This window comes from Piliocolobus tephrosceles, chromosome 1, assembly GCF_002776525.5.
Source record: "Piliocolobus tephrosceles isolate RC106 chromosome 1, ASM277652v3, whole genome shotgun sequence".
Lineage (NCBI taxonomy): Eukaryota > Metazoa > Chordata > Mammalia > Primates > Cercopithecidae > Piliocolobus > Piliocolobus tephrosceles.
In genome coordinates this window covers 152,067,702-152,081,315 of record NC_045434.1, presented here as the reverse complement: position 1 = coordinate 152,081,315, position 13,614 = coordinate 152,067,702, and the positions used below count along the sequence as shown (strand labels likewise).

At 36.9% G+C, this 13,614-nt stretch overlaps 1 protein-coding gene across 1 annotated transcript in view; it reads left to right on the top strand.

Annotated features, from left to right (window-relative positions):
* The window catches only part of LRRC7 (leucine rich repeat containing 7), a 544,610-nt gene that overhangs the window by 520,850 nt on the left and 10,146 nt on the right, over positions 1-13,614 (top strand). The window contains exon 26 of the mRNA XM_031935208.1: positions 6,869-6,943. Coding sequence (XP_031791068.1) covers positions 6,869-6,943 — 75 coding nt within the window. The remainder of the gene's footprint in view (positions 1-6,868; positions 6,944-13,614) is intronic.

Genomic DNA, 13,614 nt, shown 5'->3' with positions numbered 1-13,614 from the left:
TAGCAATTAACCTTAAAATACTTTGTCATCACACTTTTGATTCATGGAGAGGAGCACTATTGATAATACCTTTATCCTTGATATGTCAAGTGTTCTAATAATCATAGGGACTAAGTAAATATAGGCTCTGATATATATCTAATGTTGCTTCTACAAGCCACAATATAGCTTCAATATTAACACTGCCCACATTATGAAAGAAAATTAATATTTGCTACTTTTTTAGAAAAAAAAGTTTCCCCCTAATAATTGAACCTATGGCTATTGAATCTATGGCTCTGTTTGCTGTTTTCATGAGTCAGTTTTGCCTCTAGAAACACTCTTTGAACTTCCATAGTTATATGAAAGCATGAAATACTATATGCTATTTTTAACTAATATGTTCTGAATTGTAGTTGTATATAATTTTTACTTGAGATATGGTCTTCTAGAAACCAATTTCTTAGCATCAGCTAGAGCCAAGACTTTTCAGAATTTTAAGGAAAAGTATATTTCATATGTTGAAGTCGTAGGTCCCTTAAGACAAGTTCTATTTTGGTGTCTACGTTTACAATAGCTGGACTGTCACAATCGTTCACCTTCATCATTAAAAAGCCATATAAAGTTCCTTTCTCCTCTAAACTTAGAATGTTAAATGTTGGCCTTGTAAACTAGCTTTCTAAGTCCTTTAAGGTTTATGTCCAGAGATGTAGAGGCTAGGAAGCCTCCCAAACTTATCCTTTTCCAAAATTACTTGTGAAAAGCAAAACGTTTTATAAGCCCATTATGAGTACTTCTGGAATAGTCATTATGACTTGTATTATAAAGACTACTGATAGTTTTAAAATGAGGTGGAAATAGGAAATGGCAACAGATCATGCCTATGTGGCACATCCAGCTAGCCCTCTCTAGATTAACTTTGGTTCAAACTAGAGGAGTCCCTCTGTGATGCATGAATCCACAGGATCTGTGCCTGTCTCAAACACGTCCGAATGCTGGTGTCTGAGAAGAGCAAAGATTTCCATTCTTTTGAAAGGAGCTTGCAGTACCTACCATGTTGCTCTGTTGTGAGATACCCTCTAGAGGTGGTCCTGAGGGAAAGCCATTGTGCTTTCAAGTCAGTAAAGAACCTGAGGTGAGAGATATAAGAAAAACCCACTTAAAGATGCCACAAGCCACTAACTATAGTGGATTCTATTAGCCATTACTATAAAGGGTTGAGACTCCTAACTTGGAACTACTAAAGGAAGTGGTCCCTGAAAGTTAATAAAAAATCGTTTAGAAAGCCCTCCAGATGGGACCCATGTCCACCACTAGGAGTGAACAGTAACTGGAGCCATTATCACTGTGAGTCACAACCAGGAAGCCATAGATGAGGCAGGAGGAAATTTCCAGCCCCTTCTCATCCCCTTCCCTAAATAAGACATGCCAATGTCCCCTTATTTGTTATGAATTCAAAGGAAAGATGGCAAATATTGGCCTTTCAATATACTCTAAACAGAGAGGAAAATAATTTTTCCTGCCAATAAATCTGGTATAGTTGGAGACTCAGAAACTCTCAATGTGGGCTTTGCTGGATTAAAGACCTTGAGTTGTAGATTGAGTTTCAGACTTTTTTTAAAAAGTAATAATAGAGATGGGGTCGCACCATTTTGCCCAGGGTGGTCTCAAATTCCTGGGCTCAAGCAATATGCCTACCACAGCTTTCCAAAGTGTTGGGTCTAAGGGAGTGAGCCACCATGCCTGGCAGAGTTTCAGACACTTTTGATAATTAAAGTAACATTTATTGATGCTATACTGAGTGTCATCCATTGTTCTATTTTATCTGTACGCAGTCACTTCATCTAACAATTCTGTAAAGTATGTACCATTTATTAACCCATTGTACTGATGAGGAAAAGTTAAGTCCATAGATATTAACTTGCCCAAGGTCACCAATTGTAAATGGTGAACACAGACAGGTAAACTCAAGAGCTATGCTCTTGACCACTACTTGCAGTGTGGTAGACAGAAAAAATGGCTTCTCAAAAACATCCTAGGCTGGACACAATGGCTCATGCCTGTAATTCCAGGACTTTGGGAGGCCAAGGTGTTTAGGAGTTCAAGACCAGCCTGGGCAACATGGCAAAACCCTGTCTCTACCAAAAATATAAAGATTAGCCAGGTGTGGTGGCACATGCCTGTAGTCGCAGCTACTCAGGAGGCTGAGGTGGGAGGATCACCTGAACCCAGGAGGCAAAGGCTGCATTAAGCCACGATCATGCCACTGCACTCCAACCTGGGTGACAGAGTGAAACCCTGTCTCAAAAAAAAAAAAAAAAAAAAAAAAAAAAAAAAAAAAAAAAAAAAAAAATCCTAATTCTCTAATTATCAGAACTGTGAATATGTTACATTACATGGCAGACAGGACTTTGCAGATGTGATGAAGTTAAGGACCTTAAAATGACAAGATTACCCTGGATTATTCACATGGGCCCAGTGTAATCACATGGGCCTTAAAAATGGAGAATCTTTCCTAGCTGCAGTCAGAGGGAGATGTGACAGCAGAAAAATGGTCAGAGAGATTCACCATTGCTGGCTTTGAAGATGGAATAATGGGATCGTGAACCAAGGAATGTGGACATTTCCTAGAAGCTACATAAGGCAGAGAAATGGATTCTCCCCCTGAAGTTTCCAGAAAAGAATGCAGCCATACCAAAACTTTTATTTTAGCCCAGTGAGACCTATGTTGAACTTCTAACCTACAGAACAGTAAAATAATAATTTGCTGAAGTTTTAAGTCACTAGGTTTATGGTACTTTGTTACAGCAACAGTAGAAAACTAATACATATTGCCTCTTTGAAAAAGAGGGTTATTGATTCCCTTCCTCTGGGACTTGACAGAAGCAGAGAGTCTTCATGGTATGTAAATTAAACTTGAAATTAAAGTTGCTACTACTTTTAGCTCCTGGTTTTATGGGTTATTATATAACAGCAGTTTTATGATAAAGTTTTATGATAAAGCTATGCAATAATAAGCTATCATAATTTTTCATTTTGACTTACATTAGTACATTACATAGCTAGTTTTAAATGTATTGCATCATAATTTGTCCTTCATTTAGCATTCTGCCAAATGTTATAAGAAACAACACATTTAAAATCTTGCTAGCAGAGTTGAAAGATTTATAAGATGCCATTATTTGGATATTTGATACACACAAGTTGGCTTCTTATTGTTTGAAAGTTAGGAGATAGCTTTTCACCAAACAGTAGGAAGTTATTGTTTCTAATTTTTAGAATACAAACAGACTGATTATTTCCCACCAAACTCTGCCAACAGTGCCAAAGTATTCTTTAAAATCTCAGGATAAAATGAGTTTTTAAAAGGGTGACACGTTGCTACAATGAGCTTTTTCAAAGCAGGGTCAGCATTTTCACATTTCTCATCAATATTCATCATAAAAGAGACCACAAAATGGGTTTAGATTTATCTGGTCTCTTTCATATAGCAACGTTTATATGCCTAAATGCAGTTGAAAATTAGGGCACTGACCTTTGCAGGCAGTCTTGGGAAACATTCCACCTCCACAAATAGTGAATGCCAAAAACCGTGATCAAATGGAGCAGTCATTGCTCTCTGTTTGGATTAATGTGGCAGTATGCTGGCTGATAGGATATATATGGAAAAAAGGAAACTATACCAATGGGCAGGACCAATTTCTTAGTTGATAAAGTATATTGATTAAAAAGACATAATAAAGTGAAGTAATAAAGCTTTCGGAAAAAAGCAATACATGCTTTGGAAGACTCAGGCCACCATAAGAGTAAGCAAAGCAAGTCTTCAGAACAGAGGTTGAATCCTCCAGAACTATGTGATCAGTGAAATTAAACCTGCCACAGACAACACATTTGTATTCTTTCAGCAGTTCAGGTGCGGACTGTTGCTAGTTCCTCCCAGCATTGCAGATATGATGGCCATAAGTCAACTTCTACGAACTGGATTCATACAAACATTATTAAAACTGTTCCTGTACAATGAGCTAAAGAAAGGCAATCAAAATTAACTGGGTAGCAGACATTTTGACTGCTGAGATAAAATAATAGTCAAAACAACTTCACTTCCAGCAATCAGAGATGTAGTGGGTTATTTTGGGCAACAGAGTCATTCTGCCTATTGTACAGAGACCCCACTAGTAAAGGAGGGGCTACCAGGGGAACTGATTGTATATATAGTCTCTTCAAATGATGGAACATAAGAGCTATTTGCCCAGTGTGGAAAGAACCATGTATTATATTCGTTGTCACAACTAGTGCTATTCACTGGCCTGGTGGATGAAATCATTGAGCCTTATTGAACTCTTTTTTTCAAACAACTAGTTTTCTTTTTTCTTTTGAATTGACCGTTTGTACAACTGAATTGGCCAACGCTGTTAAAGCATCACTCCTAAGAGTGCCACCATTAACCCAAATTTTTTAAGTTTGTTTTATTTTCTTAATCTTATAAGTAGTGCGTAATCATTGTAGAAAAATAGGAAAACACAAATAAGAAAAAAGAAAAAAGAAAAAAAAACCTGATGTCCCATTACCCTTTATTACCACTGTTAATGTTTAGAAGATATCCTTGCAGATATTTGTCCACACAAATATATATATAAACATATTTCAGCAAAAATAGCATCCCACCACACACAGTGTTTTATAACTTGCTTGTTTCATTAAACATTTGTGTACTTCTACCTCAACCATTTAGGACTTCCCTTTTAGTGACCACATATCATTCTACTGTATGGATTTACTACAATTTCTTTAATCAATACCCTGTTATTAGACTGTTAGGTATGGTTTGTAATTTTTGTTATTACAAATAATACTATTATGGACATATTAGCACATGTATATTGCATATTTGTCCAGTTATATCCTTTTAAGTCCTAGAAGGCTAATTACTTGGTTAAAAGTTATATAGTGTTCTAGAAATTTTGATGCCTATCTGTAGTTTCATCTCTAAATAAGAAGGAAAACAGATTAAAATATGAAAGATAAAAATCATTCAAAAGTCTTACATTAATAGGTTTCACAAACTTCTGAAAAACCAAGTGAAAACACAAGTAGAAATATTTTAGTTTGGGTCTGTTGTTAAACCATTTATACACACACACACAAAGTTATGAGTTTAAGTGAGTCATTATGTTTACAGATCAGCAAACAACATGCTTTTCTAAATAACAGGCAAGAATATCAAAATATTATCTTCTATTTTATTCATAATGCTTAGGAATAGAAAACTATTAACAGCTATATTGAAATATAATTGATATACTGCAAAATTCACCCTTTTAAAGTGTACAATTAAGTGACTTTTATGTGTTCAGAGTTGTGCAACCATCATGATTATCTAATTTCAGAACATTTTTGTTATTTACAAAAAGAAACTCTGTACATGTTAACAGTTACTCCCCAGCTACTGGCAAATGCTAATCTGCTCTCTGTTTCTATGCATTTGCCTATTCCTGACATTTCACATAAATGGAATTATATAATAGTTGGCCTTTTGTGACTTGTTTCTTTCACTGAGCATAATGTTTTCATAATGCTTTCTTCTATGTTGTAGCATGTTTCCATACTTCATTCCATTTTATTGCCAAATAATATTTCATTATATAGATATATACCACATCTTGTTTATCCATTCATCAGTTCATTCTTTGGATGTCAATTGAAATCTTATCACCATCATGTTTAAAATCTTTCAGTAGCACCTGAAATTGGTAAGAAGGTTTATGAAAAGCCATCTTAATCTTGCCCTAACCTACTTTTTGGCCTGATCCTCTGCTGCACTCCCAGCCCCATCCAGCCCCATCCACTACCACCCTTCCATCAGCACTCCAGCCATAGCAGAACCACTTGCAATTTCCTAGATATAACAGGCACACTCACTTATGTGCTGTCCCTTCTCTCTGCAATATCCTTCTTCCCCTTACCTGTGTAGATGACTTTTGCCTATTCTTTGTCATTCAGCTGTCAGGTATCTTCTCCTCTTGGAAGACCTAACACACAAATATAAGCTAGGTGCAACATATTTTTACAATCTGTTATACGTCTGTTATAACACTTGTCACAATGTTTATAATTATTGGTTTTCTTGACTTCTCCTCCACTAGACTGTGAGCTCATTAAAGTCAGAAACTATATTCTGTCTATGTCTATATCATGAACCATCCAGGCCTAGCATGTGGTAGACATTCAATATATGTTTTCTTTCTATACATGGTCAACAAAATTAATTTGACTTTCTTATAAACTGCATTAATCAATTTAGGGATTTTATAACCATATAGTCATAAACTTTATTTAAAATGCGTGTTCCAGTTTTCTTATATTTAATTTGTTCATATGCATTTTATATTAAAATTCTCAGTAACATATGAAACAATATGCATTAAAATAAACCCGAATGTATATATAATTCTAGTAAAACTTTTAAAGTATACAATGAACTATCAAATAGAAGACACTTTTTCAAATACCTTCAACTGCCTTTAATGGAGACATATTTAAGAAGAATAACTTAAGACAAATTCAGAATTTATACAAAAAATGGTTCAGCATCACATTTCAAATGATTTAAGAAAAAAAATCATTAAGAATATGCCATGAGATCAATTTTTAAATCATAATTGCACTTTCAAAACAAGATAAGCTTCTTTTTGCAAGCAAAAGTGTTACTTCTCTTAAACTTGGCTTGGAGAGTGCTGCCTTGCTTAAAATACTATAATAATCTTTGAAGCCTACATGCATAAACTGTTTCTGAATCTGTTTTCACTGTTTTCTATGTGCATGAAGATTTGTTTAAGTAGGTCTGGTTCTTGGTAATAGAATCCTAACCTCTGTTACTTCTGACTTATAGGGTATCTTTGTTACTAGGGTTCAGCCTGATGGGCCAGCATCAAACCTACTGCAGCCTGGTGATAAGATCCTTCAGGTAAGGCAGATAAAAGAAATGCATGCAAATGCCAATACTAAAACAGATATGTAACCATGTTACCACGTTAAATGATTTGAATTACATGACTGAAAATAAGTCCTTCTCACATTGCTTATTTGCCTTTATTGTTTTGGGGCTGAAAGTCAAGTCAAAAACATTTCAGTCTTAGCACCTTACACAGTACTTGACACATGACAGATGTTTTGCATATTTTTGTTGAACTGAATGGAATTACTTGATAATATAAGAAATATATATATGTGTGTGTGTGTGTGTGTGTGTGTGTGTGTGTGAATCTATGCATAGTTATCAAGTAAGAGTAAATGCCCAAACAGAGTATGTGTGTGACTTTCATGAAGGAGAAGGAACTGGTCCATATTTAATTTCTCAGCCACAGGCTTATTACTGTTTGAATGCTATGAAATACATAATACATCATTCTACTCCCCCTGCTTAGATAAACAAAAGTTTAGCTGTATATAAGGTGACTTTTTAAAATGCATTGTGTGATGGAAAATGACTTTCACTAACTTAAAGCTCTGCATATCAGAAAAGGTTCACCCCAATAAACAGTTAAGCAAATACTTTACATAACCTCATTTATTTGGCTTTTTTTGTCCTTGTCTCTGAATTCATTGTCTTTAATTTTTTTGCTTTGTTTCTTATCAGTGATTTGCAGCTCATTAATTCACTTCCTATATAAGAGGTACATAATCATTTTCTACATTCCAAGGAAAAGCTCTTAAGCATTACTGACGTATTTAAGATTCAGTATTTTTACTCAGAACCCCAGAAATTTCCCATTATATAAATAGGTGGAACTACTTGATACTACTGATATTTGACCATGTGCAACAATTATGAAATGGCTCAACATAATATACTGAAGATTTAGATTCACTGAGAAGACAGGACATGTGAAAAAGGAACCTTAGATCAGTTATACAAACACAGTTGACATGTGAAAAAGGAACCTCACATCAACATATTGGAAGAAAACCCCACCTCCAATATTTAACGTGGGTTCTTTTCTATTTCCCTAAGCATCGCGGCTGGTTTGAGAAATAAAGGAAAAGAGTACAAGACAGAGAAACTTTAAAGCTGGGTGTCCGGTGGAGACATCACATGTCAGCAGGTTCTGTGATGCTCTCCGAGCCATAAAACCAGCAAGTTTTTATTAGCGATTTTCAAAAGGGGAGGGAGTGAATGAATAGGGTGTGGGTCACAGAGATCACAGGACGGGGTGAAATTAAAATTGCTAATGAAGTTTCTGGCATGCATTGTCATTGATAACATCTTATCAGGAGACAGAGTTTGAGAGCAGACAACCTGTCTGACCAAAATAGGAGACCAGGGCTTATTTCATCCCTTTGGCTTCGACCAAAAAGACATTGCCCCCATGGGGGCCGTTCATAGGCCTACCCTCGGGGACGCATTCTCTTTCTCAGGAATGTTCCTTGCTGAGAAAAAGAATTCAGCGATATTTCTCCTATTTGCCTTTGAAAGATATGGCTCTGTTCTGTCTGGCTCACCGGCAGTCAGACTCCAAGTCTTATCTCCCTTGTTCCCTGAAGATTGCTGTTATCCTGTTCTTTTTTCAAGGTGCCCAGATTTCATATTGTTCAAACACACATGCTCTACAAACAATTTGTGCAGTTAACGCAATCATCACAGGGTCCTGAGGCGACATACATCCTCCTCAGCTTACGAAGATGACGGGATTAAGAGATTAAAGTAAAGACAGGCATAGGAAATCACAAGGATATTGACTGGGGAAGTGATAAGTGTCCACGAACTCTTCACAATTTGTGTTCAGAGATTGCAGTAAAGACAGGCGTAAGAAATTATAAAAGTATTAATTTGGGGAACTAATAAATGTCCATGAAATCTTCACAATTTATGTTCTTCTGCCATGATTTCAGCCGGTCCCTCCATTCAGGGTCCCTGACTTCCCGCAACAGACATGTAAAAAAGAAACCTTAGATCAACTATACAAACACAGTTAAAGAATGCAAGGATCCCCTCAAGTCAGCTCCAAGGAGATCTTCTATCTCCAATGTACTGCGTCCTCTCAGAAAGTCCTAGAAAAGTAGAAATCCTAAGATTGCTTTAACATTTCATTCTCAGAAATTTTTGTTGTTGTTTGTTGTTGTTTTTTGTTTTGTTTTGTTGTTTGTTTTTTGAGATGGCATTTCACTCTTATTGCTCAGGCTGGAGTGCAATGGCACGATCTTGGCTCACCACAACCTCCGCCTCCCAGTTTGAAGCGATTCTCCTGCCTCAGCCTCCTGAGTAGCTGGGATTACAGGAATGCGCAACCACACCCAGCTAATTTTTGTAGTTTTAGTAGAGATAGGGTTTCTCCATGTTGGTCAGGCTGGTCTCGAACTCCCAGCCTCAGGTGATCTGCTCACCTTGGCCTCCCAAAGTGCTGGGATTATAGGCATGAACCACTGCGCCTGGCCTCTTGGAAATGTTTTAAACTAACAAGATCACGATCAGCTACTCAAGTTTTCAAAAATGATAGTTCTCTGAAAAGAGTTTAAGCTACTTCAGCCTGTGCCAATGTCACAATAGAAATACCACCCAGCAGGCCGGAGTCCATTCTATGCAGGCAGAAGATGCAAACAGCAGTTGGTCTTTTGAAGTAGAGCTGAGAAACAATAACAACCACACATATAATAACTAAAATTTTCCTTTACCGCTTTATTATGGAAGTTCTATATTTTTGGATAGCCTAACAAGTTCTTTGATCTTAGATATTTTACATCATGTCTATGGGCCTCAAATTCATTATTTGTAAAATGAACTGCTGTTTATATGTCTGAAGTCCCTCCTAGCTCACAAATTCAACTCTTTGAAAATTGTATGAATTGCAGTGAAAAACAGCTGAGAATAAACTTAAACTAACAACGTAACTCTCTTAACATTTGGTAAATGCTGCTCATTAGCAAAGGAAATGGCTAATTTTTTTCTCCACCGAATTTCAAAGACATTTTTTTAAATCTTAGAGTCTGGAAAAAAATATAGCCAATTAATCTCAGATCTCTTACCTACTAGAATGTGAGGCTGGGTAGAGAAGTATGCTATAGCTTGAGCCAATGTTACAGAGTTCCTTCTTCCATGACAGAAGCTAAATAAAGATTTTTCCCTTCTGCTAGAATTCAGAAATGTATACGTAAGTATTATAACAAAATTATACACAGTATATCTTGCAGATGGAAACATAGGTTAGTGTCAGGCCAGACATGATGGCTCATGACTGTAACCCCACCACTTTGAGAGGCAGAGGCAGTAGGATGGCTTGAAGCCAGAAGTTTAAGACCAGGCTTGGCAGCGCAGAGAGACTTCATCTCTACAGAAAATTAAAAATTAAACAGGTGCAGTGGCAAGCACCTGTAATACCAGCTACTCGGGGGGGCTGATGTGGGAAAAGTACTTGAGCCCAGGAGTTGGAGGCTGCAGTGAGCTGTGATTATGCCACTGCACTCCAGGCTTAGTGACAGAGTGAGAATCTGTCTCAAAAAAATAAAAAATAAAAATAAAAACATTAGTGTCTACTTGCAAGGTATTAGAATGCTCTTTTCTGGCTATGAAATTCTAGAATTATATGTGGGGACATGAGGGTTATGAGGGTTCAGTATTTCTAATCCCAGAGAGGTAAAAATAACAGCAAAATGCAAGGAAATGGATTCCTCATGCAAGAAGTAGCAAGAAATTTTTAGCCAAGAATACTGCAGAAAAGCTGCACCCAAGATGTCTCTTCTCTCCACAAACGACTATCAAAGATGTGACATTTTATTTTTGCCATAGAACTCACTTGTACCTAGTCCAGTAAAATCAAAGCCCATTTTCAATAAAGAAAAAAGTACATGGACTTTAATCAAATTATGTATTTACAGTTTCATTCATACTAGTTAAAAAGTACACATGGGCAATTATACTTTCTGAAAGAAAGAAACGAGAATGACTAATTCTAAAATGAAATTGTTTGCAACATCAGATGCTAAGAAGGCAAGCTATATATTTATCTATTTATAATACTGTTGTCTCTTAGCTTAAAGAATGCTGGGGGAAAATTGTTTCATAACATTGGGTTATCTGTCACTTAAAAGGTCAGAATCATGTGTTTTCAATGGAGCGAATTTATTTACAAAGCTAATGGCAATGTTCAACCTAGAGAATCGAAGTAAAAGAAAGGAAAAAAGGAAAGAATGACCCTCCCTAAGTGTCAATACTTTTGGGGTTTAATCTAACCCAATAGCAAATAGCAAAAGATATATGAGAGAGCACAAGAGATACACCTTTCCTAATCCCTCTTCCCAAACCCAGAATTTATTAGATCTCTTTCTTTCTCTATAACTCTTTTTTTTTTTTTTTTTTTTTGAGACGGAGTCTCGCTCTGTCGCCCAGGCTGGAGTGCGGTGGCGCGATCTCGGCTCACTGCAAGCTCCACTTCCCGGGTTCACGCCATTCTCCTGCCTCAGCCTCCAGAGTAGCTGGGATGACAGGCGCCCGCCACCTCGCCCGGCTAGTTTTTTGTATATTTTTTAGTAGAGATGGGGTGTCACTGTGTTACCCAGGATGGTCTCGATCTCCTGACCTCGTGATCCGCCCGTCTCGGCCTCCCAAAGTGCTGGGATTACAGGCTTGAGCCACCGCGCCCGGCCATCTTTGTACCGTCCACTCTTTTCTTATTCTGCTGTGATATTATGAGGATGTTATTTGAATTACATGAAGATGTGTGCAATAAGGGATGATGTTAATTAAAACATATTCACATCATTTTTCTGTTGTATTATTCATTTTTCCAGAATAGACACATTGTAATTACCCTAAGACAGTGTGGCATATGGAAAGAGCAACTGACCCTTCATAGACTCACCTTCTGCTAAGTTCAATTATATAACAGTAAGAGAAAAAACTGAAAGCATATGGAATATAAAAATATGTCAGAATGAGCCTTTTGAATTTGCCAATATTTGAAATGACCGTTTTGTCAATTTATCATCATAGTTTCTTTTTTCTAATGTTCTTTTCAACTAAAAAATTCACTCTAATTCATTATACATTTTATAATTCAAAATATATATGAATACAGAAAATCTAGTAATTATAGTTACTCTGTTGAAAAGAGGAATAGACTGGAAAACATATATATATACTGTACCTGATAGTTAACAACATGATTCACAGTTGTAACCTAAAACTCACTTGCAAGTATGTCCTGTTCTGTCAGGGAAGCCAAACCCTCTCCTCTTCATTTACCCACCCCCATCTCCATACATAAGCCTAATTTTGGCAAGAGAAGAGAAATAATTTATAGAGAATTAGTTAACGACATCCAGATTTTGCCAATAACCAAAACAGATTTTTCTAATATGAGGTATATAAATAAGGTACTTAATTGAAGATAATTTTATAGTCTCTTTTACCTTGTCATCATTTTAAGGGTTTTGGAATTTGCAATCCAAACATACTCTTTGTCTACAGCTCTATTTCAAGATGCTAAAAGAGAATAATCAATGAGATAATAATTCAAACAAGCTAGATACTTTTCTTTTTTTCTCGTCTTAGAAAGACCCTTGGCCCTACAATTCATATAGACAGTTCAAGAAACTACTGTCAACAATGTCTATCAACAAATACTTGGACTATTAGCAAAGTCATTATTGCACTTTTTTTTACTTTTTTAAAGTTAGTTTATGGTAAGTTGTTTGGCTCAGAGCATCTTATCTTGGCCAAAATCATGGGGTTAGATGCTTGTTAGGCCTATTATCATTGCTCTGTTCTATACCCACTGACAACTCCACTCCACATCCTGATTAGTGTCTTACAAGGAAATATCATTAGAAGCCCCTTAATAGGTAGAAGGGAAGTCATGTGTCCTAAGGGAACTAATAGCTGGGGAGACAAAGTGAATGTATGCACTCATTAGGAAACTAATAAAGTACTTGATTTTGTGATGTATCTAATAAATATTGTAGCTGTGTTAACGGAATGGGGTAATTAATATAAAAGTGTGTATCCTGGGATGCAGAGAGGATGGCCACTCACAGACAAAAATACAAGATGTAAGACCCTCCTCTTCTTAGCTCCTCCAGTGAATCAGTGAGGGAGTGGGAGAGGAGACCTTTGTGGCTGGGTGCACTGGGGATCATGGAGATCTCTGGTTGTGGGGGGAGTTGAAAGAAGGGAGTTTATTCCTGGTGGAGCAGAAGTTCCTCCAGGCTTAACAGAGAGGAAAGAAGGAGGAGGAATACCTGTGGGCTAGACTGACATGAGTTTTCAGGAGCAGGGGTAAGAGTTTTATGCTAGAAAGGGTGAGTATGGAGTATAAAGGAGAGAATATTGGGGAAGAAGACCCCAGACTCATGTTAGAGTCATGAAGGAAGGAAACCCTGGGATTTTAATAAGTTTTTCATGGACTGGGAGAATTTCAAGCATGGCGATGAGTTGGAGTGAGGCTCAGGATGGCGGTAGGGAGAGACAGCAAGCAAGATATGGCATTCAAAGCTCAGAATGGGAGAGGTAAGTTCAGACTCCCCAAAGAGAAGTCTAAATGAAATGTCTGTGCATGGGTGGATCTGTTGCACACAGATATATATACAAACACTGAATCAATGCTTCCTTGTCTGAATAGAAATTCGATGGCTCTTTAATGACCA